Source organism: Lygodium microphyllum, chromosome 8 (genome assembly GCF_053477565.2).
Source record: "Lygodium microphyllum isolate KBCC chromosome 8, Lygodium_microphyllum_v1.1.10, whole genome shotgun sequence".
In the NCBI taxonomy this organism is placed as follows: Eukaryota; Viridiplantae; Streptophyta; class Polypodiopsida; order Schizaeales; family Lygodiaceae; genus Lygodium; species Lygodium microphyllum.
In genome coordinates this window covers 53,658,862-53,683,131 of record NC_141142.1, presented here as the reverse complement: position 1 = coordinate 53,683,131, position 24,270 = coordinate 53,658,862, and the positions used below count along the sequence as shown (strand labels likewise).

Sequence of the window (24,270 nt, the reverse complement as noted above, 5' to 3'; positions counted from 1 at the left end):
TTTGCTCAAGTGGCATTGTTGTTCTAGCTCTAAACATGTGTTCTATCACCTATAGTCCAAAATAACCAAGTTCTATTTTTCGTACTAATATTGTACCGTACCTTATACAATCTTAAGTTACCAATTAGTACCGTATTTTATTGTACCGTATGGTACTGTACCTTTAGTAGCTGACAACCCTAAACATGGTTGTGCCAATTGGGTAAAGTATTCTAGATATTGATGACCAAGCCCAGATAATAGCTGCAGCAAATCCAATCTCCAAACCATCTGAGGATGCTAGGCTTCTATGGTCCTCCATCAGCAGCAACTGCAATCTCTAATCTCCATAGCAATAAATCCTTCCACAACTCCTCAACTAGAGGAAGGCCTTTCACAATTAGCTTGGCTATCAGCACTCTCCTCTAACTATCCTAGTCAATGATTCCTACATCAGTCCTCGATCTCGATTGAATAATAACTTCTCAAGCTACTTTGGCACTCATTGGGATTCCACCAACCACCACCTGACAAATGGAATTCGTATAAGCAGCTTCACCTAGCCAATGCGTGACCTAGAGAAAGCCCATGATGTCAGTCTGAAACTAAGAGATTTTCATCTTGAGGGGGGGCTTTTACACCCTAAGATAATGTCAGGCAATCAACTTCTATGTTGTGTAGTACAACACACTTGTTGTAGAGGAAGGGTCCACTACAAGTGAAAGCCAATTGTCCTTGGGGGTTCTTCCACTATAATTCAACTCAAAGTAGGTGATCTCAAGTGGAAGCTTGGAAATTTTCAGCTCGTGGTAGGGTTTTAGGGTCAAGATTGGTTCTCCGACCTTTTTTCCCTATGTATGATGGCATGCATTATAGCAGGGGTCTTCATATGATGATGTGATGCTACCTCCAAATGCTGACCTCCACTGGAAATCAAAGCATGGACATTTTCTTGGGCTTCATTTGTTGTGTGTCAAAGTGAAATTCTATAATCAAACCAGAACAGGAATCGATGTGTTACCCTATCGTTTGTCCCAGCATAAGGTGTGGCCATAACACCATTGAGCTTAAGTGATTCCCAACTAGAATGTGAAGCAGGATAAATGTGTGACCCTATCATTTCTCCCAGCATAAGGTGTGGCCATAACACTGTTGAGCTTAAGTGATTCCCAAGTACAATGTGAAGCAGGATTGTGTGTAGCACATGCATGGTGAAAAGCTCTAAATGACTGAAAATTAAGGAACACATGCAAGAAGTTCCATGCAATGGAATGAATTGAATGAAACTCTAAACTTTCTTTTTCAAAGAAGAGACGATAAAAAACTCAACAGTGACAAAGCATCAGGAAAGTTGCATACTGTGTCAATACAACAGGGGCAATGTGTGCCAGCTACTTGATCACTCGTCCAGACAACCTCAAAATTCCAGACCTCCTTTGTGTCCCCATTTTGTTGTCCATGCAAAGATGACTCAGGACTCTGGCTTGTTGATCCAGATACATCAATACGACCTTTGGAATCCTCCATTGATGTGTATGACATTTGTAAGGACCGCTTCCTGGATGAAACTATCTGAGAAACCCTCAAATGTTGTGTTGTTGCCATCTGAAGTGGAAGCAAAAACATTATTTCAAAAAAGTAAATAAATAAATAAAATCATGTGAAGTTGTGATAGAATGAGAGCATTTTCTCATGACCAGTGATAACATGAGAGTATTTTTCATGACCGGTAGTAAACATGAAGTGGAAGGAGAGAGAAAACACCTGAAGTATACTGCTCCTGCTTGGACCGTATGCTCTCCAGGCCCTTGATATAGACACCAACAGAGCTCTTGTTTGTGAAATTGTGTCCTCAGAATTGACATCTGAACATTTTACAAGATGCGCAAAAATTCTAGGATTATTTCGTATGTGCAGAATTCCAAAAACTGGAGCTTGATCATTTGCCGTGCATGCCAATTCAAGAGCTAATAAATCTTCCCAAGGTACATCCCACATTATTATGGGTGGTTCAACATGAGCACCAGTCATCTTACGGGATTTTGGTTGCTGTAATGCAAAAGAGCAAACCTCGTAAGAACAGAGCGCATAAGAGTACTACCATGACCATGATAAAGGGCACAAAAAGAGAAAGACCAACAGTTGAAAGAGATTTTCAAACCAAGACCTGTAGTAGCATCACCCTCTTGTTGGTGATAATTACAGTCCTGTGATTTACAACATCAAAATGGTCCACATAGAAGTCAGACCATGCAAATTTTGAGGGTTCCCTAAAAAGAATTCGTTGTCGAAATCGTCCCCTCCCTTCAGCAAGTTGCAACATTGTCTACAAAAAGATCAAGCATAGACCTCTCATTGTTCATTATTTGCTAAAAATGCAGTTGACAGTACCAGCTAATGGTCAATAGCCGGAATCCATCATCAGTCAAATGTCATGGATGCAGTCCAAAACTCATAGATGGCCAGTCACATTTAACTGCCTCCCAACATAAAAACAAAACCTCTACAAAAATAAGAGCTATCACTGTTGACTTCAAAGAATTCATTAAAAGTAGAATCCTTGCATGCTTGATGCCACTACCCTAGGAAAGCATGAATGGACAGGCTATCCAAACTTGATTTGAATAAAGCATCATTAATGAAGGCCACAGAAAAGACACAAACTTGCAGAGCAGGCCACCGACACTTATACACACCAAGGCACATCAGACTGACAAATGCAGCGAATTAGACAGAACTTAGAAATCAGTGAATGATTGCATATTCATACTTCGTTACAACTATATCATAAAGCCATGAAAACAACAGAAGTCTTGAAAAGCAATACCATAAGAGGATAAAAACCTGCAGAGAACACATCATTGTTATCTATCCAGAGACCCATTGACAAAACTCATGCCAGAAGAGAGTGAAGCTTAGACCTGTCCTAGAGCAGCTTTTTCATCATAACAGCATAGAATTCCATCTGGCTGGATGGCACGTGGAAGTCTCACTCTACTATAAGGCTGTTCACGATCAAAAATTTCAAAGCATCTTGTACAGGTTGCACCAACACCATTCACAGTCAGTGATACAAAATCAAGTACTCCACTCGTTGGCTCCATGACAATGCCTAGTGCTGCTTTTCCCAAACCTTGAACAAAGCCTATTAGTCCCTTCTCCTTGGCTTTCTCGATGGGCTTCGTTATGACTCCTGATACACCATAGGCAACACCTTGTGCTATTGCTTCAGTTCCTTGCACTAACCCATCACTAACCCCACCAATTCGTCTTGAACGGTCCTGCGATCCACCAAGCAACAAAGATTAGCTGCACATTGAGTAAGCCTTGTATGTTAACCTGGTGAGACATCCACTACCTGCTTGGAACGAAGCTGCAAAAATTTTCCATCACTGGAAAGTTCTGCAACTGTCTCACTCAACGTTGCAAGAGTTGAGCTTGTCATACCAAGTACATCAACTCCTGATAGTAGCATCAAAGGATTATGTATGAGATCTCGCCACAGCCGACCCACAATAGATTGGGTTATTTGGCTCTTTCTTAAGTAGCGATTTTTGTGAACAACACTCCTCAGATGAATCTGAAAATCCAAATCGAAACCATCTATTTACTGCTCATTACAATAATCATAAACCCACCATACAAACATAACAAGCTTACTCACAGGCATCTTTGAAGTATTTCCCAGTGCAGTTACCAAAGGGCCCCATATTCCAAGAACACCTCTCGGTCGCTGTCGGGGTGCCATTTCCAAAGTTAATTTCAGTCTTACTTCTGATACATCTAACAGACTGCAAAGCCAAAACAATTGAAATTACCATTAGTTTATCAACAGCGCATAAATAACAAAGCTTGAATAAATCACAAAAATCTGTAATGACCTTTGAAACTGACCATGAGTTCTTGACCAGAACCCATTTCTAGACTTGAAAACTGATTGCCAGTTTCACAGACATTTTAATGTAAGATGAAGTAACATACTCTATCCGCACTTCTGGATCAACCTGGCCTATATTGGAACCCTTTGAAAACTGGTCCAATCGAAGCTCGTAGTAGAAGTCCATCATTGCCCAGATGATTGGTTCATGAATGTTCACCCTCCAAGGGCTTCCTGTAACCTAACATACCACAAAATGGGGAAGGTTTTTTTTTGTTGTTGTTGTTGGGGTTTTTGTTGGTGGTGGTGGTTGGTTGGTTTTGGAGGAGGAGGTGGGGGAGGGTAAGGATCAGATTACTTATTTATTTTCCAAAGTTTAAAGTCAAAACGTATTTGCTTTGAGGGCCCACCTTAATACCAAAGTATGGATAGACCTCTGTAGCTTCTGGCTTCTGATCAGAGATTATCACAGTCATCTTCAAGACACAATCATTTTCACTGTGCTCGTCAGGAGCAAGGATCACTGGAAGAGCACTCAGAGGCAACTGGTTGTCTAACTGTAAATAGCCCAGATAAAGATTGATCCTAGGCAAAAAAAGCTCAAAAAATGAGATTGAAAAACACTGTTCATTATCTACACCTGGACCCTCAAAATATGTGCACACAAAAACATGATCCTGCAAGATATGCACATGGAGACAACATTTAAGCAACTCAAATGGACCCTCAAAATATGTGCACACAAAAACATGATCCTGCAAGATATGCACATGGAGACAACATTTAAGCAACTCAAACAGGTTGCATAATGCATCAATCACCTATTAAATGTTTAGCAGGAAGGCATGTTTCACATTTCAGGGCTATTGAAATGCATTGCATACTGAACATGCAATAATGCACTATATAAGAGCCATGCTACCAGAAAGCTGAGTCTTTCCTTTCAATTCTCAACGCTTTCCTAATCTGGTCTGTCATCAGTTTGTTGAGTGTCTGCAAATGCAGTAAGCCATTAAAAAACAGGTCCATGCACTTGCATTTTGTTCTAAGAATGAAAAAGTATCGCAATGATCATACTATTACCTCATGAGGTGCCAATCACAATTGTCTATACCTCAATTATCTCATCTCTCCCTTATTTGCTATGAGCAAACACACTAAAAGTGTGCAGCAATTTTCAAGACAACAACAAGAATCCCACTACTGCAACACTACAACCCCCCCCCCCCCCCCCCCCAAAAAAAAAAAAAGCTTGCGAGAAGCAAAAGGCTTTCAATTTGCACACCATGCATGTGGAGGTGCAAGTATTGCTAGATGCGCTACCCAAGTGGTGCAACCCAACTTTTCCAAAATCTTTCCCAGGCTAGGCAGGTAAGCTGCGTCATGCAAGGAAATCCCTCAAAGCATCACCAACGAGATTCTTGCCAAGATGGCAAGGGGATCCACTAGAGAAAGAGGAAGTTGTGCATCGGCACCACATCTATGGCTACTCATGAGGAAGCATCAAATGTAGGCTTTTCTTCAAACAATGCCAGTACCATTGGTAGTGGCAACTCTGCTTCTGCATTTGGTTCTAACAAAAGGCAAAGAGCCAAGGCTCATGCAGCACTAAAGAGGCAATCCTCTCTCTCAAGCACCTAGTCCTATGCTTGGGTCGATTGCCTTTCTTAGAGAAAGGCAATGATGAGGACATGCAAACATTGAGATTGCACACACCATGATTGAGTGCAATCTTGCATTCAATGTTTGATTGCTCCATTCTCACCGATGGATGGGGTGACCATATGAAATGGGGCATCATCAATATACTCATTTCATGTCCACTTGACACATACTTTCTGTGACCATAAGAAAGTGAGTCATGTGGTAAAGGCCATTAGGCTGTGCCTCGCCGCGAGCAATCACTAAACCAATTTGAGAGTCAAGGATCTCAATTGTGGTTGCTGTAAAGAAAACTACTCACCCCAACCGGCAAAGCTGCTGAGCAGATAACAAGTTCACCCCAAGCTGGGGGACATGGTATATATTATCCAGCAAAGCCAAATCCAAACCCTTGTCAGTAGCAAAACTCACGCTACCTTGAGCCTGAATCTTGATCGAGGAGTTGTTTCCTACGCGGACCCGCCCAGCTACAGGGGCTCGGGTGTACAAAAAATGTCCTCTATAGGGGTCATGTGATATATAGCTTCACTGTCCACAATCCAAAAAGGAGCTGAAGTGTTCGACTATGACCAGTGGGCCTCTGCGGTAACCTCGTCCGAAGGCAACTCACAAATGTGGACGAGACTCGCATATGTTGTCTCTCTGGAGACGATGTGGGCCTCTGCAAACCAGTCAAACAAGCCCTTGGAGCTGAGAACATTGTCAACTAACATGGCTGAGCGGTGTCAGTATGAATCTGACCTTTAAACTGCCCCTTGCCATCACCCTGTCTTCCCTACTGGGGGTTGCCCGAGTGAGGGGGGAAGGTCTGAGACTTAGATTTAGGTGTTGAGCCTCTTGTCTTTGATCGGCACTCGTCGTCAAAATGACCAGCCTTTTGACAATGTTGACAATACCTATTCTTTTTAGGTACATTCTGCCACCGTGGTTTGAGTTGTGACTATGAGTTTCCTTGTAATTCCCGGGATTGATTTTGTTTTTTATTTTGAGTGGAGGTTTGATTTTATTTGCCCTTACCTTGTTGCCCCTTCTGAGAATGAGCAACAAGAGGCCCCTCTAAGGAAGAGTTCATATGAAATTGATTGAACAACCGTGCGTAACGCAACACCTGACACTCAAATTGATAGAAAGTAGGCATGGTAGGCTTTGAAACTATACCTTCCACCAAATTGAAGTATTTCCCGGGGAGTTTGTTCAGAAACAATGTGACTTGATCGTCACATGACTTCGGAGTCCCCGTAGTGTAGAATTCGGCAAGAATTCGCCAATACTCAGACAACTTCACTTTCAAGTCATCCCGGTCACTGATTTTAAAGAGTTGGAGTTCATGGTAAAGATTTATACGACGGGTCCTATCCCGTAGGTCCTATACCGAGCTGCATAGCAATCAGTCAAGTGTCCCCATCGTTTTGACATTTAGTCAAAATGCTGAAGCTAAGAATGAAACTTAGCCAATAAGCCCTCCATCAGCTCGACAATAGCAGAGGCATTCCTAGCCTTCCATGAGCGGACCACCTCGTATGGAACAAGTGCGGGATCAGGTTGGGGTTTCAACCTCCGCACAAGATTCCATAGGTTCTGGAAATCAATTATATATCTCATGAAGTTCGACCAAGTGGTAAAGTTTTACCCATTAAAACATGTCTTATCATTGAAAGCATGCTTAGCAGAAGATGAGGTGGAACCATGAAGTGTCAGGAAAGTGGATTAAGATGGGGGCGGAGGGTAAGATGGTGGTGGTAGGTGTGTCTGATAGGAAGAATGAGGGGGAAAAGGTGGGTATGCAAAAATAGGCTAGGAGTGTCTAGTGAGTGCCGATTGGTGCAGAGGCACTGGAACATGAAGGTTTCCATAATGTGCCGATAGAGGTGGAGGCACTGGGACACAAAAGCCCCGTCCAAAGCTTTGCTGGGGCACAACAAAATTACCAGAAGGTCCACTAGCTAATGCTATAGAGGCAAGCTGTGGAACCAACTAATCCACACTTGGGAGAGACGGGCATGAATACCCAAGCTGCAATGATCCAGAAGTGTATGAGGAAGGTGGAACACCATCCAACTGCGGAAAGAATAAGATCCTAAAGGTGGTGCCTATGTTTCCATAACCCCCCGGTGCGGTGTGATGTGCAACATGAGGTGTTTCAAAGGGGAATGTAAATGGTCTAAAAGGAAGTCAAGAAGCAGCGGAAGAATGCGGTGGGATGGGTGGGTTTTGAATTTGTGGTGAGAAAGGTGCAAATGCATTTTGTTCATTTTTATCATTTAATGATTGAAAATGAAATGATGATGATGATGATGCACCATGCAATGTAGAAATAGGAACACCAAATTCATTTTGATTTTGAGAAGTGAACTGAAAAGAAAGAAGTGTAGAAGAAGAGATACCTGGATTTTTGTTATAATCCCCACGGCGTGTTTTAATACAAAATTTGATCCTCAAGAGAATCTTTTCCATAGTCAACGGATTGTACTCTATCTTCCTCATGATTTCTACCAATATATTGCAAAGTAAAAGAGGTAAAAGATGAAGGAACAAAAGACAAATCTAAAGTGCCTTGCACCAGAGCGGTCGAAAGAGGATGAAAGAATGGAACATACTCCGGATTTCTTTCTCCAACGGGGGGAGCCTATCCCTCAGGGAGGTCTCGATGGCCCTGTAATATCATCAGATTTATGCGCAACATCTGAAGAGAGAAATTCATGCATACCTTAATTGAGTAACTTCTCCTAAAGGACAATTCTTGGATCGAGTTCCTTAATCTTTTTTCGTCTATAGTCCATGATCACACGATATTCTTCAGTGGAGATCTTGTATAGTCTTTCTTCCATGTTGTTAAAAGTGTCTTTCACCATGTCGGAACTTTGTGAAGCAAGTTGTTCTGCCCACTCATGCTCGGTTCTCGACATAGGTCGTTTTGGAGACTGAATTGGTGTTGACACTCAAATTGGTGTTGAGACTGAATTGGCTCTGATACCATGTAAAGAAATACTCTGACATAGAAGCACAAATAGCAATTGTACAACAAAGCACAAACTAATAAAAGAACACAGTTAGGGTAAGGGTAACTCAGAGACAATAGGCACAAAAAATAAATGAAGCGATATAACTGCTCAAAATACAATGCTGATGCAGGAAACACACTATGCTATGAATGAATACTAAACCTTGAAGTCTTTTATCTCAAGGATCAGGGTAGGGGTAATGAGCTTGAGAGTGTGTCGTACTCCGAATGGATCCTGAATCGTAGCAAGGCAACCTCCGAATGTCGAACACCAGCAAACCTAACAGTGAGAAGCTAGATGTGATGAAGACGGCAATGAGGAGAGAGAATGTGCAATAAACGCAGTCTGAGGAGAGAGAAAATAGCTAAACGCGGGCAGCAGATGATGGGCGATAGCTGAGGAGAGCGAAAAACTATCAAACACAGCTGAGGAGAACTTGGCGATAGCCTACAGGACATGGCGGCAACTGGAGGAGAGAGAAAATTGTCAATATGACAGCTGCAGCAACAAACGCAAGTGTTGTGATGACGTCACAGGCTGTATGATAGTTTGTACCTGCATCTTTAGTGTTTGGCAACACATAGAAGATCATTGGTATGCTCTTAGACTCGATAGAGATTAGTACTTTGGAATTTTTTAAAAGTGCATATGATCGGCCCCCAAATGGGCTAAGTTTGGCATTAGTGGACTGCAACTGCGGTTTGCCAATCTGGTCGGTACAAAAACAACAATCCTCTAGCTGGGATCAGCTCCAAACCGCGTGAAGAAGGCTGGAAAACATGAGCCAACTAATATAGACAACAATAGACAGCTTCGGCTAAGATGTCCTCCGCGAACGGGGTGTGGGCAGCAAGCTGAAACACTTAAAATCTGCAAAAACAAGATTGAGAACTGAATGGAGGGCAACATACTTATTTATAGAAAGTTTGGGCCCTTCCAAGTGGGTTTGTGGTTATGGGACACAAAAACTCTCTAGGATCGCGTTTCTTTTAAATAAATAAGGTTTCTTCATTAATTAAGCAAGTTTTGGGGCTGTTTTTTTTGCAAGTAAAATGTGGCTGATTATATTACTAAAAAAACTGATTACAATAGAGTCCTCATGCTCAACAGACTAGCTGGAGTTGATGCAAAGTCACCAATACATCATGTATACAAGCCTCTCAAGGAGGTCTGGGGGGATGGGGAAAAGAAGCCATTTTTTTTGGGGGGGGGGTTATATCACCAATTGGGACTGCCTACCTACATCACAAAGAATAGACCCTGGCCGATCCAAGTGCGCATGAAGTAACTTCGGAGCTCCTGACAAGCCTTGGAGTCGCCCTGCACCTGATCCCATCGGCCGCAGAGGGAGTGGATAATGGAAGTCCAAAGCTCTGCTAAGGTCGCATGTGTTGAAAGTCTCTCTCCGCCGAAAGCCTCTTGACATCGCGCCTTCCAGATATGCCATCCAATAAGACTCCCTAGGATCTCCCATACCTCGGAACAGTCTGTTGTGGGCTCCAGTGCTTGGCAAATGGGTAGAGCCTCTAAACCGACCACTGTGCATGACCCTACCTTGGTAATGAATATCGTATCTTGCATCGCGGCCTCATACAAAACGTGATAGCCCTGGCTGACTGCCTGCCAATAGAAAGCTCCCCATGAGATACACCCAAGGCTGGGTGCTATACGACGAAGGATGCGGCATGCTCCTCTCCACACGAGCTGCACCTCCTCACATGACCAAAGGCAGTGCTTTGGGGTTTCCAGAGGCTGCTGTGTGCAGCGCTTACAACCTCCCTCTTGCATCTCGGCAAGCCAACTTCCCACCACCAAGCCTCCATGTGCCACCAGCCATAAAAAATACAACACCATTCTCGGCCTCCAGCTATCCCATAGGCGGCGCCAGAAGGTCCGTCAGAAGGGCTAGTTTTGGGGCTGTTTAAGTGAAGCTAATGCATATTTAGCTCAACATCCCCTACCAAGGCTCGGTATAGCCTTCCTTGGGGAAACCATACAAGATCACTCGTTGAAATGCTTTCCAACCAACGTGTACTTCACTCTTCTTCATTAAATGCTTCTTCTATCCCCCTTTCACATTGGCATTATAGGGCGAGAGGTGGCACTTACTTCCAACTTTCAACAATGTGACAGGTAAAAATAGACAAGAGAGGAGAGAGGTGGAAAACCAAGAGTGCACACATAAAACAATGGAGACTTAAGCACATGTAGAAATAGGGCTATAATCTTCTTATTCTTCTTCTTTGCCCACACAAAAAAACTAAGTCTATAGCATCATGAAAGAGTAATATGAAAGTACTACATATATACATGTGATCACTACGTGTGAAGCTGCTAAGGAAAGAGGATGTGGCAAAATGAATGCGTCATAACCAAGCATGGACTACGTGGGTGTAGTCGAGTGGTAGAATCACTATTGTACCCTCATGTCGGTTACGTAACATGCCAGTGAGTAATATCTTGCAAGGCACATAGTGGATGTTAGCTCATGTAGAACTCGATATCTCAACCCTCACCCTTGCTCAGTATGAGCTCAAGAACCTCGAAGTATAGTCCTAAAGCATCGAATGTTTTCAACTTCCAAGACCTCGGTGAAAACATCAATAATCCAATCCTCTATGCTAACATAAACCAAGTCAATATCACTTGTCAAAACCTACTCCTAGCTAAAATGGTAATGGACCTCCGTGTGTTTGGTCCACATATAATACACTGGGTTCCTAGCCAATTGAATGCTACTAAGATTATCATAGTAAATGATAACCTTCTTGTCCACCTACATCTCCAAATCAGCGCGTAGCTTGCGTAGCCATGCTACCTCACATGCTGCACTTGCAAAATCTCTGTACTCTACCTTTGTACTAGGCAAGGCAACTGTCAGTTATTTCTTGCTATTGCAAGTAACAACATTATTACCAAAGGAAAACATAAAACCACTCGTACACCTCCTATTTATGATACTACCAATCTAATTTACACCTGTATAACCATACAAGTCCAATGATATGCCTGCACCACCATAGAATAAGGCATAATCCAATGTGGACTTCACACAACACAATGTACGCCGCATTGTATCCACATGTGACTTTCGTGGAAGCTACATAAACTGAATCTCCAAATCATCTATGTCGTTAGGCATAGCCTAGTGATCGTCAAATAGATAAGGCTTCCCATAATCTTCCAATACATAGTGACATCCTCAATCAACTCACCCTCATATGTACTAAGCTTAGCATTAATATCTGAAGGCATAGAAATAGGCTTGCAATCAACCATACCATACTTCTTCAACATATCCAAAGCATAGTGCCTTTGTGACAACCATATACCCTCTAGAGTCCTAATTATCTCTATACCGAGAAAATAGCGCAGCTCTCTCAAATCCTTCATCTCTAATTCATTCTTGAGAAGACCCTCCACATTATCAATCGTTGTCTCCCTATCACCCACAATGATTAAATCATCCACATATACAGTAATGACCACAAAATCTATATCTCTCTCATACATAGAGAGTGAGTGATCAACCTATACTCTACCAAATCCAATGTTGACAAGGTATTCTACAATTCTATCTTGTCATGTCCTGGGTGCTTGCTTCAGCCCATACAAGGCCTTAGAAAGTCTATATACATAATTGGAATGATTCTCATTCAAATAACCAAGTGGCTACTCCACATAAACTTCCTCTTGCAACTCTCCTTGCAAGAAGGCATTTTTCACATCCAATTGATACATGATCCACCCTTTGATGTAGCCAGTGCTTTGAGATCCCTTACACTGATCATTGGAGCAAAAGTCTCATCATAATTAATATCATAATTCTGCATATATCCTTTATGCAACCAGTCATGCCTTATAGCGCTCAATAGATTTTATCTTACATATGCTTGACCTTATAAACCCATTTGCAGTCAATAGCTTTCTTGCCTTTAAGTGAAAATACCAACTTCCACGTGTTATTCTCCTTAAGTATTGTCATTTCTTCATCCATAGCAAGATTCCAATACTCATTATCCACTACATCCTCAAAACAAGTGGGTTCCACATCCTGCACAATATTAGCCATGTATGCATAGTAATAAGCTACATAGCTATCATAAGTCAATCCTTGCGTTGGCTTTCACACTCTACTTGACCTACCTGGACCTAGATCACTACCAGGTACTTTAGGATCCTCTTGTGTCTTTCACGCACTAGGTATTTTAATAGATAGAATCCCAAATTCCTTATCCAAGCTTTGCTTAGAGTCATGTAAATCAACATCAATATGAGAGAAACCTGACAATACATTACCATAATAGGGGAGTCCCCAACTTTCTCTTTACATTTTTCTCACATCTATAATGTACTTGGTGGAGTAACCTGTGACCTCGATCTACCACTCCAAGGTCTACCAACAGAACCATGGCTATGAGACTCTTGTGGTCCACTCAATCTCTATTACTGGTGAACTATTTTTTTGCACAACCACACTCGTGTTTATTAGTCCCAATTGCATTCTCCACATTACTATACCAACTATTCATTTCATAAAAAACAAGTAGTAGGGTTCTAACATCTATATCTCTTTTACTCAAGAGAATATCCCACAAATAAACATTTCTTTGCTTGGGATTCAATTTATTGCACAACTCGTCAGGAATATGCACATCAACAATACATGCAAATACTTTGAGATGTAACAGATTTGGCTCTCTATCTATATTCTCTTCAGGTGGCATACCATGCATAGCAACAATGGGTCTCCTGCTCATAATGTAAACGGCACTAGCAACTACCTCAACCCAATAGTAATGAGACATTTTGCTCAACAACTCCATTTTGCTACGGAGTATATCTACATATGTACTACCTTTATATACCATTTTTTGGTAAAAAATCAGAAAACTCATTGAAGAGATATTCTTCCCCTTCATCTGACCTTAGGCATTTAATATACAAGCATGTCTCCTTCTCAACCAAAGCCTTAAATCCTTTTAAAGTGAGTAAATACCTGACTTTTCTCATGTATAAAGTAAACCCATACTTGGAGAGTATGATCATCGATTAAGAAAACATAATACTTGCAACCACTAAAAGTTGTAGTCTTTGTAGGACCCCACATACTAAAATGTATCAATTCAAGTAGCTTCTTGTATATATGCTTTTCATGTGAAAACACATGCCTTGCTTTCAAAATTCATACGCTTCGCATACTTTACACATCCCATCAACTCTAAACTTGGGCAAACCATCCACAACTGTTTTGACTACATTTCTTTTAGTTGCTGCACATTCACATGAACAATTCTTTTATGCCAACTTTTAATATCAACCACGAAACCTAAACCTTGTGCAAATTTCGCAATATCCATTTTAGGCAGACTTACATCAAGAATAAATAATCTACCAGCATGTTTCCGTTTTACAATCAACCTATAATCATTTTTAGGATATTCTATATAACAACCATGATATATAAACTGAACCTACGGTCTCTATTCTACCATTTGGCCAACAAAAAATCAAATTATTTGCAATATGTAGTGCATGCAGTACATTAGCCAAGTATTTAGTTTTATCATCCTACATACTCAAAGGAACATTTCCAACATGAGTAATGAGGTGAGTTGTATCATTCCCTATCTCCACATAGTTAAGAGACTCTAGACTCCGCATCTCTCTAAACCACTCTCCGTGAGAAGTCATGTAGTTAGAGACACCTAAGTCTACATAACATATATCATTCTTTGATAAATCATCAACAATCATAGTATTCACAGAGTGCTACATAACAAACAACTATTCACTTCTACCATCATTTTTTTCTTGGGAATAAAGGCCTCCTGCCTTTTAAATGTGCTCGGGTGTGAACACACCCTTAGCACTTGTACTTACACATATATATCTATATAAAAACCTAAAGATACACACTGCTCATTGTACTTGAAAACTTGTTCACTCTCTACTCTGCTCTCTCACTCTCTCTGGCTCTCACTACGCGTAGAACACTCTCTCGATCGCCGTGCCTACTCGGTCCCTACAAATTGATATCAGAGGGTAAAGTGCATGCTCCCCGAGGTCAAAGGTAGCTCACGTACAACAACTAAGGCAGCTCACATACAACAGTTGAGTGTCTATCCGTCGCCGGACAAGAGACAGGAAATAATCGCATGTAACCAATGACATGGACAGGACTAGGTGACTGGTCCAGCGTGGACCAGTGGGCAGCAACAGACGTGATGGGTAGCAGTCGCAGACAACTCGACTTCGTGTTCAACGCTACAGCCTAGTGACGACTTTATTGCTACGCTGACGACCAGGGGGCATTGACTGGTAGTTGGCAGAACAACTTTTGCTGACGGCGATTGCAACGGGCGCTAATGACGCAACACATGACAGGCAACGGCCAGGGGACGGCCGCCAGCGGGCCGTCAGTCACGCGACGGCTAGCGGATCAACGGACCCATCAAAAATTTCTGTAAAATTCAATCTTTTTTTTAAAATCTCTTTTACCCATTGACGGGGTTTCGCGCGCTAGGCAAAAAAGGGCCAAATCTGTGCAATCTCGGCCCATAAGATTGGGGCTTCTCCAGACTAAGTACTGTTCATGCAAAATTGAGGCATCTATGTCAAAAATTACAAACATTGTGCGCATTTGAATTGGGAATTTCGCCACAATTATTGAAATTTTGCTCATTTGAGTGAAATTTCTCAACATTGGACCCATAAAATTTGGGCCTTTTACCAGATTTGGCAATTGTGATGCAAGACAAGTAAATTTGTCTCAGAAATTGCAGGAATTTGAGACATTTTGTCCTCGACATTTGGGGCTTCTCATATACATGCACAAATTGGGCTGAAATTTACCTAATTTCTCGACATTGACGCACATTGGCCCCCATGCAATTTGGGTTTTGCAGTTTGGGCAAAATCTATGCAGCATTTGGGCATTTTATGGACATGCAGGTGGAATTCCGCACAATTTGGACATCAACACTTGGTAAAATTTAGGGGTTTTGCTGAAATTGCTCTATTTTGGTAAAACTGGCCTGTCCTATGCATGACAGAGGAAATGCAGATGTGTGTTTGATGCTTTGAGCACAAAATTTTGGGGCTTTTGATCGTTTGTGTCAAATTTTATACCCGTGGGTACATGTACAACAAAAATTGCAGCTGAAATTTTGAGATTCCTCATGTAATGTGATGCATATGCCCTTGGAACAGCTATAGTCAGTTGGATAATGCTGCAGCACATGGTTTGGTGCTTCTGAAAATTTAATTACAGATCTGAAATCTGTGCTTCTGCGTGGTAATTTATTGCTAATTGGTACTTGTTTGTACCTTGGTTACTTGGGTTACAGTTTGGGCCAGCATTTACTAGCTTTTTAGTCACATTTGGGCTGAAAATCATGGCTGGCAGCAATGACAGCAGTAATTTGATGCACATAAAGAAGCTTGAAGGCACACATAACTTTGCATTTTGGTAAAAGCAATGCTACAATATCCTATTACAAAAGAAGCAGGCAAAGCGGATCAAAACCAAAGGGGCAAAGCCCGCGAACATGGATCAAGATGATTGGGATGAGTTAAATGCACGCTCAACCATAGAGCTATTGATTTGTGATGCCTTGCTCTTCAACATTGAAGGTTTGGATTATGCGTATGCTATATGGACTAGACTAGAAGAACTGTATGCAAAAAAGAGTGCTGCAAGCAAAGTATATTGGCTGAAAAAGCTTATGGATTTGCGTATGAAAGAGGGTACAGCAATGTCTACTCACTTGAGTGAGTTTAACTCCATTTTCAGCCAACCAGTTGCCTTGAAGTTCATGGTTGATAAAGAATTTAAGGCTACTTTCTTGCTTTGCACTCTACGAGAGAGTTGGGATACATTCAAGACTACTATGAGCAATTCTAATGTAATCCTTTTGTATGCTAATGTACAGAGTGCTCCACTTATAGAAGAGATGAATTGGCAGAACAATGCATCTAGTAAGTCTTCCAATACTTTGCATACTAGGGGCAAATCACAGCAAAAGGGCAAATATGATGGCAAGGGACACAGTAAATCACATGGCAAAGATGTTGAATGCTATCATTGTGGCAAGAAGGGTCACTTTAAACGTGACTACTACGAATGGAAGAAAGAGAAAGGAAAAGGCAAGAAGACAAATGATAGTAAGGAACAGAAGAAGGAAAATCAGCCTTAGAGGAACAGTGAAAAAATTGAAGAGGTGAATGTAGTCACTCATGATAGTGACAGTGGGAATGATGTACTCTTTGTCTCTTCACACTTTGGTGCGCATGCTTTACTTGCAGATACAGATGATGATATGCATACGTGGATTCTTGATTCAGGTGCTTCCTTTCATGTCACCCCTCATCCTGAGTGGTTTTCCGCCTATACAGGGAGTCGATATGGTGTTATCCATCTTGGGGACAACTATGCATGTGAGATAGCATGTATTGGCAGTGTGCATTTATAGTTTCAGTTTGGCTATGTCTTTACACTTCAGCATATACGGCATGTACCTCAACTCAAGAAGAGTTTGATTAGCACAGGGCGGCTAGATGATAACAGTTTTCATACCACCTCTGGTGATGGAAAATGAAAGATTTGTAAGGGATCTAGGGTTATTGCCAGAGGTTGCAAGAGTGATACTTTATAACCACTTCATGTATCTAGTGTGCGTGACCATGTTATTGCCGTGACCAACCAGCCAAGCATTTCTTTGTGGCATGGCCGGTTATGACACATGAGTCAAATAAGAATGAAAGTGCTTTCTCATTTGGGTTACTTGCCTTGTCTTCGTTATGTTGATTTTGAGCATTGTGATCATTGCATTTACGGCAAACATGCACAAATGTCACATAAAAAGTCTCTATCTTTGAAATCTCCTCCTCTAGAGTTAGTACATTTGGATGTATGTCAAATGCCAGGATTATCTTTAGGCGGAAAGAAATATTTTGTCACCTTTGTCGATGATGCTACACGGAAGGTACGGGTTTATCCCATTCGTAGCAAGCATGAAGTGCTTGATAAGTTTAAAAAATTCTTGGCATTGGTTGAAAATCAGACAGATAAGACACTTAAGTGTCTTCGCTCTAACAATGGTGGGGAATATGTGTCCAAGGCCTTTCAGGCATTTTTTGATAGCAAAGGAATAAAGAGGGAGCCCACTACCCCTCATAATCCGCCCCAAAATGGAGTTGTAGAGAGTATGAATCGGACCATACAAGATAAGGTCTGTACGATGCTGTCTCATGCTGCATTACCCCATGGTTTTTGGGCAGAGGCTATTATGACAGCCGTTCACTTGCTTAATCGATCACCAAACAGGTCTTTTTTTTTTTTTTGGGAGGGCGAGGGGGGGGGGGGGAGTTCCTCAAGAAGCATGGTCGGGCAAGCCACCTTCATATGCTCATCTGAAAGTGTTTGACTGTGAGGATTTTGTGCACATTCGTAAAGAAAAATGCAGCAAACTTAAGCCAAAATCCTATAAATGCATTTTCCTAGGATATGGTGACGAGGGTAAAATGGGGTATAGATTGTGGGATCCCGAGAAAAGGAAAGTAGTATGCAACAATGACGTTATCTTCCAAGAAGATCGCATGCACAAACAGCCCGAAAAGACTAAGGAGGTCTATAGGGTTGTATTCCGGGAAGAAATACCTTTTGGACAGCAAAATGTGCTCGCTATACAGCAGCAAATACCTGCTGTAAATAAACCTGTAAATGCAGGAAATGATGCTAGAAATGATCAACCAACTATTACCCATGAAAATGAGCCATTACATGTGCAGGAACAACCAGGACAACAAGCTGTTAATGTTGATTTGCAAGCTGAAATGCCAGGACAGCATGTTGCAAATGGAAATTTGCAGGAACAGCCAGCAAATAATGACCATTCGGTTACGAGATCATCTAGGGCTACTAGACAACGTGACAGATTTGTTCCTGGTGCAATTAATGTGGCTGAATATGTCATGTTGACAGACTGTGGTGAACCGTCTTGCTTCAAGGAAGCAATGGACACACAGGACAGCAAGAAATGGTATAAAGCCATGCTGTCAGAGATGAAATCTCTTGAAACAAATGGCACTTGGGACTTGGTGCAGTTGCCTAAAGGGCTGCAAATGGGTTTCCAAGATGAAGGTCACTTCTGGTTCCTTACCAAAGTACAAAGCAAGATTGGTTGCAAAGGGATACAAGCAAGAGCATGGAATTGACTTTGATGAGATTTTCTCTCCTGTAGTCAAGATGACTACATTGAGAACAATTTTGGACTTGGTTGCAATTGAGGATATGGAGCTCATACAGATGGATGTAAAGACTGCGTTTTTACATGGTGATCTGCATGAAGACATATATATACAGCAGCCTAAAGGGTTTGTTGAACAAGGGAAAGAAAAAATGGTATCTAAACTCAAAAGGAGTTTGTATGGGCTAAAACAAGCATCAAGAGAATGGTATTATAAGTTTGATACATTCATGCAGTCCCAAGGCTTTCATAGAAGTTAAGTGGATCACTCCTTGTACACCAAGAAGGCAGCAAATGGCAGCCTGATTATCTTGGTTTTGTATGTTAATGACATGCTGATTGCTAGCAAGGATACTTATGCCTTGGATTCATTGAAGCAAAGGTCTTCATGGCAGCTTTGACATGAAGGATCTTGGTGATGCAAATCTCATTCTTGGCATGCGAATACTCAGAGATAGATCGAAAGGATTACTCTATCTATCTCAACAGGAGTATATCTCCTAAGTTTTGCAGCGTTTCAATATGGAGGGGGGGAAAACAATTGGGGTTCCATTGCCTCCATATATGAAACTTAGTGCAGAGGACAACCCTACATCTGTTGATGAGAAGGCTGAAATGGCCAAGATACCATATGCTTCAGCTGTTGGTAATTTGATGTATGCTACGGTTGCTACACGTCCTGACATTGCCTTTGCAGTGGAAGTGGTTAGCAAATAAATGGCAACCAGTGGCAAGAAGCATTGGGATGCAATGAAACGTATTATGAGATACCTCAAAGACACAAAGAAGTTATGCATCTGCTTTGGAAAGCAGAAGGCATCTGTTGTTGGCGTTACGGATGCAGACTATGCTGATCATGTGGACTGCAGGAAGTCCACTTCTGAGTATGTGTTTACTTTCACAGGAGGAGCAGTCTCTTGGATCTCCAAGCTACAAAAGTGTGTTGCATTGTCTACTACAGAGGCAAAGTATGTGGCTGCCACTGAGGCATGCAAGGAGGCTTTATGGCTTTCACGTCTGGTGGGAGAGCTTTACATCACAGAGTTACCTGTTCTCCATTGTGATAGTCAAAGTGCTCTCATGCTAGCAGGGAATCCTGTCTTTCATGCAAAGACAAAGCACATACAGGTGAAGTACCACTTCATTAGAGATGTACTTGACAGCAAAAGCATTGAGCTTGTCAAAGTGCATACAGATGATAAACCTGCAGACCTTTTCACAAAGGGTCTTCCAGCAGAGCAATTTACTCATTGCCGATAGATGATGAAAGTTAGATAGATATATGTATTTCAGCTTTGTACATACCTAGACTTAGTTGATTCTTTTCTCCTCTTAAGGCACATTGCCTTTAGGTGGAAGATTGTTGGGAATAAAGGCCTCGTGCCTTTTAAATGTACTCAGGTGTGAACACACCCTTAGCACTTGTACTTACACATATATATCTATCTAAAAACCTAAAGGTACACACTCATCATTGTACTTGAAAACATGTTCACTCTCTACTTTGCTCTCTCTCACTCTCTCTGGCTCTCACTGCGCGTAGGACAATCTATCTCGATCGTCGTGCCTAATCAGTTCCTACATATTTCTCCTATTGGATGAATAATTGTCTTGCTGCTTTTTCCCATTTCTAATTTCATGTTTTCGTTTTGAAGCACGTTTTAGAAATGTAGCCTTCTAACTACAATGCCAACACTCTCTGTTATCACCAGAACGTTGTTACCTATTAGAATCTACAACTTGGCCTCTTTGACTCCCCCTTCCTTAGGACTTTCCTCTATTTTTTATGCATCATAACTTTGATTACAACCACCACCTTGGCCTCTACCATGACATCTACCTCTGCTAGTAGAGTAAAACACTTGTTCAAACTTGTTTTTTCTTTAAGAAGAAAATGAATCCAAACCAAGGTTTTTCTTCACAAGTATCAACATAGAAATCAAGTTTATAAAAATGTGGATACTATCCCTCGTATTTATAGATAACCTGAAACTCTCATACTCATCTCCAAGTCTATCTAATCATGCATGCACGTCATCATCATCATCAACTACCACATTAATAGATAAAAGAGCTTCCACAATACTCTTGATCTTCAAGGCATAATCATTAATAAACAGATTCTCTCTTTTCACTTGGTTCACCTCTAACCTAAGGTATAGCTTTCTCGCTTTTGTGTTTACTTCAAACAACCTTGCAAGATTCTTCCATTGAAAAATTCTAAATCTGTAACTTGTACAATTGTAAATGGCCGATACAACCCAAACTATAGTATATCCAAAAAATTCTATCAAGACTAGTGGCATGTCCAAAAGAGAGGTTGAAATGATCTCAAATGCTCACCAAGTTTCATTAATTACAAGTTGCAGCCCTACCAACCTCAAGAGTCTCGTACGGCTATAACCCAAGGTATATCGAGCATGGTAGAAGAGCTTCTTACCTGTTGCTTGCTTGCTTGCTTTCATGCTCCAATGTCTTCACCTTAGACTTTAATCGAGCTTCACACAACCATGAGATGGCTCTAATACCATGAAAACACACAAGAGAGAAGAGATGTGACAAAACCAAAAGCACATATACAAAACAATAGAGACTTGAGCACACAGAGAGATAGGGCTAAAATCTTCTTCTTCTTTTTCTTCTTTCTTTTTATCCCACACAGAAAACTAAGTCTACAACATAAAAGTACCAAAACGTGTACATGCAATCACTAAGTGTAAACCTGCTAAGAAAAGAGCAGGAGGTGGTGCAATAAATGTTCCATAACCAAGGATGGACTACATGGGTGTAGTCTAGCTTTAAAATCACTAGCGTATCCTCGTGTTGGTCACCTAACATGCCAGTGAGTAATACCCTGCCACATCACCAAGGTGCCTATTGGATGCTAGCTCATGTAGAGCTCAACATCTCAACAATAGGGACATCTCATTTTCTTGGTATTTATAGAATTTTGGTTACTATATTGATGCATTCATGCATTCGCATCATTATCCATGTGCATCTTGATGATCATTCTTCTAAAAGAGCGCATTAGCAAGTGACAATTCGCCTATGAGGACACTACTTAAATGGCACTGTTGGATTTTGCATTACTTCTTCCCTTTCCCATGCATTGGTATTATGTTTATATTAAAAGGTCCCCCTTTGAACGAATAAAAACTTGCAAGAGTAAGCATCCCTTCAAGGTAAAAACCCTTGCATTATATGAGTACTCTCTGTTACCTCATCAAAGTTTGGCTGACTTGATCATCATAGATTATCATATGCATAGCAATTACCTTTGTGCAATCACACATGGAATAACATGGCAACTTACCCTCACTTAGCTCGTCATGCACCTCTATACTAACACCCTTGCCACATCAATTCTTTATGAGGGTTAATCATAAGACCCATAAATTGGGCTATTCAAAGAAGATATCCATTGCCTCTATAATCACGGTAAGACCTTAGAGAGTATTTCGATGCATCCTTGGTTTGATGTCTTGGTTTCAATTTTGGGTAAAAAGAGGATGAGTAGTGAGTCTCTAGATTCTCTCCATCTTCAGACCGTTGTTGAGCCAACCAGATTAAGCTGCCCATACTTGCATAGTCACATGCATGTTGTCTCTATTGATGTCATCAAATCTGATGTATTTACATATCTAGAGTTTGCATTTTTGGCTAGGAGGCCATCTCAAACTTTGGATCACCACTATCATTTGGCTGCCGCCATTCAGCCATAAAACCTTGCATTTTCGTGTTTGGAGTCATCACTAATATCTTGCTGCTGGGAGGACTATGTTTCGCTCCTTCTATTGTGCCCACAACAACAACGTCATCATCATCAATGGACTACTATTGGATCCATGACAAGTGTGACACTCTCCACTACCATTCCTCACTCACACGTGCCCAGTCCTTGTGTGAGAGAGATTCGAGGCCCCCTCATTTTACCATTACATTTTCATAGCTGCTCTTTGTTAAGCAATCTCAAATGGCATTCATTCTGTTGTCATACATTCTGCACTTCCCCTATTATTTCTTTATAGAACAGCAGAAATGGTGATAGCTAAATGTGCCCGAAGCTCAACCTCAATAAAGAAGCCACTAGCTTCAGCATCTCCATACTAATAAGAATACAAGGCATGGTAGATATTGGGCTTTAGGGGAGATGACATTATACTTGTCTCCTTACTAGACAAGACATGCAAGCACAACCATGATGACATAGATCCTTGGCGTTGATGTCAAGAAATGGTAAGAAAAAACGCTAAGCATCCTCACTCCGCATTAGTCTGCATGTGGAGGGTAAAACATAATACTCTAATATATGGTCATTGTCTGGAGGAAATGAAACGCGTTCCTCTAATGAATGAATGGGCCACGACTACTCTGAAGCCCCCTCCCAAGGAAATGGGAATTCCAGAAACTGAATGAATGATAGCCTCTAAAGAAGAGGGAAATCCACCAAGCGATTCAAAGAACATATCTTGAACCGGTGATATGTGTTGTTATGAAGGTGGTGACAGTCCTTTGAGCACGTTTCACAGGTGACCGTCCAATATTGAGTAAAAGAGAGGGGATGGATGGGTATCAAAAATGATCTCCTCAATGCTTGTGGTGGAATCTTTATCCATGGAATCATAAGAGGGGGTGGAAATGTGCAAAGGAGCCACATATGGGCAATAGTCTCTATCTCTTGATGGAGTGAACTAAGGAGCCAAAGGTCAATGGAGTGTAATGTGAAGCTAAGGGTCAGTAGCCACTGAACTCCAAAACAGGTAGGACAATGTTCAATAGATGCTTATGGTGGTCTCTAAAAGGGCTGACTTGGCACATGGATTGCCTTCAAGGAAAAGCATACCCTAGTGTGGAGGCCATGAACTCTTTTTTCAGGGATAGACCTACAAGTATCCATGATATTTGTTTGCCCATCCTAGAGTCCAAGGAGCTTCTACATGTAAAGTTTGTAGATTATTAACTTGCTTGCCTTGATGCTCAAGGTTTTTGTGGTTGTAATGGAGATGTTCTATAGAACTGTAGGAGCTCTCATTAATTGGCACAAATCCTATAGATTGTGGGTATATGACAATTAGCAACCACATTGGAGGCTACATAAAGAGTGGACAACTTGTTGAAACTATTTGGTTTGGTGGGAATCTTGTGTTCACCTTCACTAGGTGAAGGAGTTTACGTCTGCGGCAGAAATCCATTCTTGAGTCGTACAGCGATGACTCTAACTAGGTGAAGGAGTTTACGTCTGCGGCGTAAATCCATTCTTGAGTCGTACAGCGACGACTCTAATGAGGCGTAAAAAATGACGGGTAATTGGAGCACCTTTTCCGATTGGCCCCGATGGCGGGCGTGGATAGAAAAAATTTGTTCTGCTTTTGGTATAGAACCTTGCAATTTGTAAGAAAGAGAGGCTAAATTTTGGGATATAAAAAATCATCTTGAAATAAGGGAAAATCTGTTTTTTAGGACTTCACGTGGGCTCCCTATAACACTTCAATTAGAG

General features: G+C 41.4%; 1 protein-coding gene across 5 annotated transcripts in view; it reads right to left on the bottom strand.

The window, feature by feature from the left end:
• The window catches only part of LOC148032288 (pleckstrin homology (PH) domain-containing protein), a 242,042-nt gene that overhangs the window by 15,455 nt on the left and 202,317 nt on the right, over positions 1–24,270 (bottom strand). For all 5 annotated transcript variants that reach the window (XM_087682928.1, XM_087682929.1, XM_087682930.1 and 2 more), the window contains 8 exons: positions 4,267–4,441; positions 3,961–4,097; positions 3,644–3,770; positions 3,338–3,559; positions 2,901–3,260; positions 2,147–2,305; positions 1,744–2,028; positions 1,339–1,584 (listed from right to left, as the gene is read on the bottom strand). In XM_087682928.1, coding sequence (XP_087539054.1) covers positions 1,339–1,584; positions 1,744–2,028; positions 2,147–2,305; positions 2,901–3,260; positions 3,338–3,559; positions 3,644–3,770; positions 3,961–4,097; positions 4,267–4,441 — 1,711 coding nt within the window. The remainder of the gene's footprint in view (positions 1–1,338; positions 1,585–1,743; positions 2,029–2,146; positions 2,306–2,900; positions 3,261–3,337; positions 3,560–3,643; positions 3,771–3,960; positions 4,098–4,266; positions 4,442–24,270) is intronic.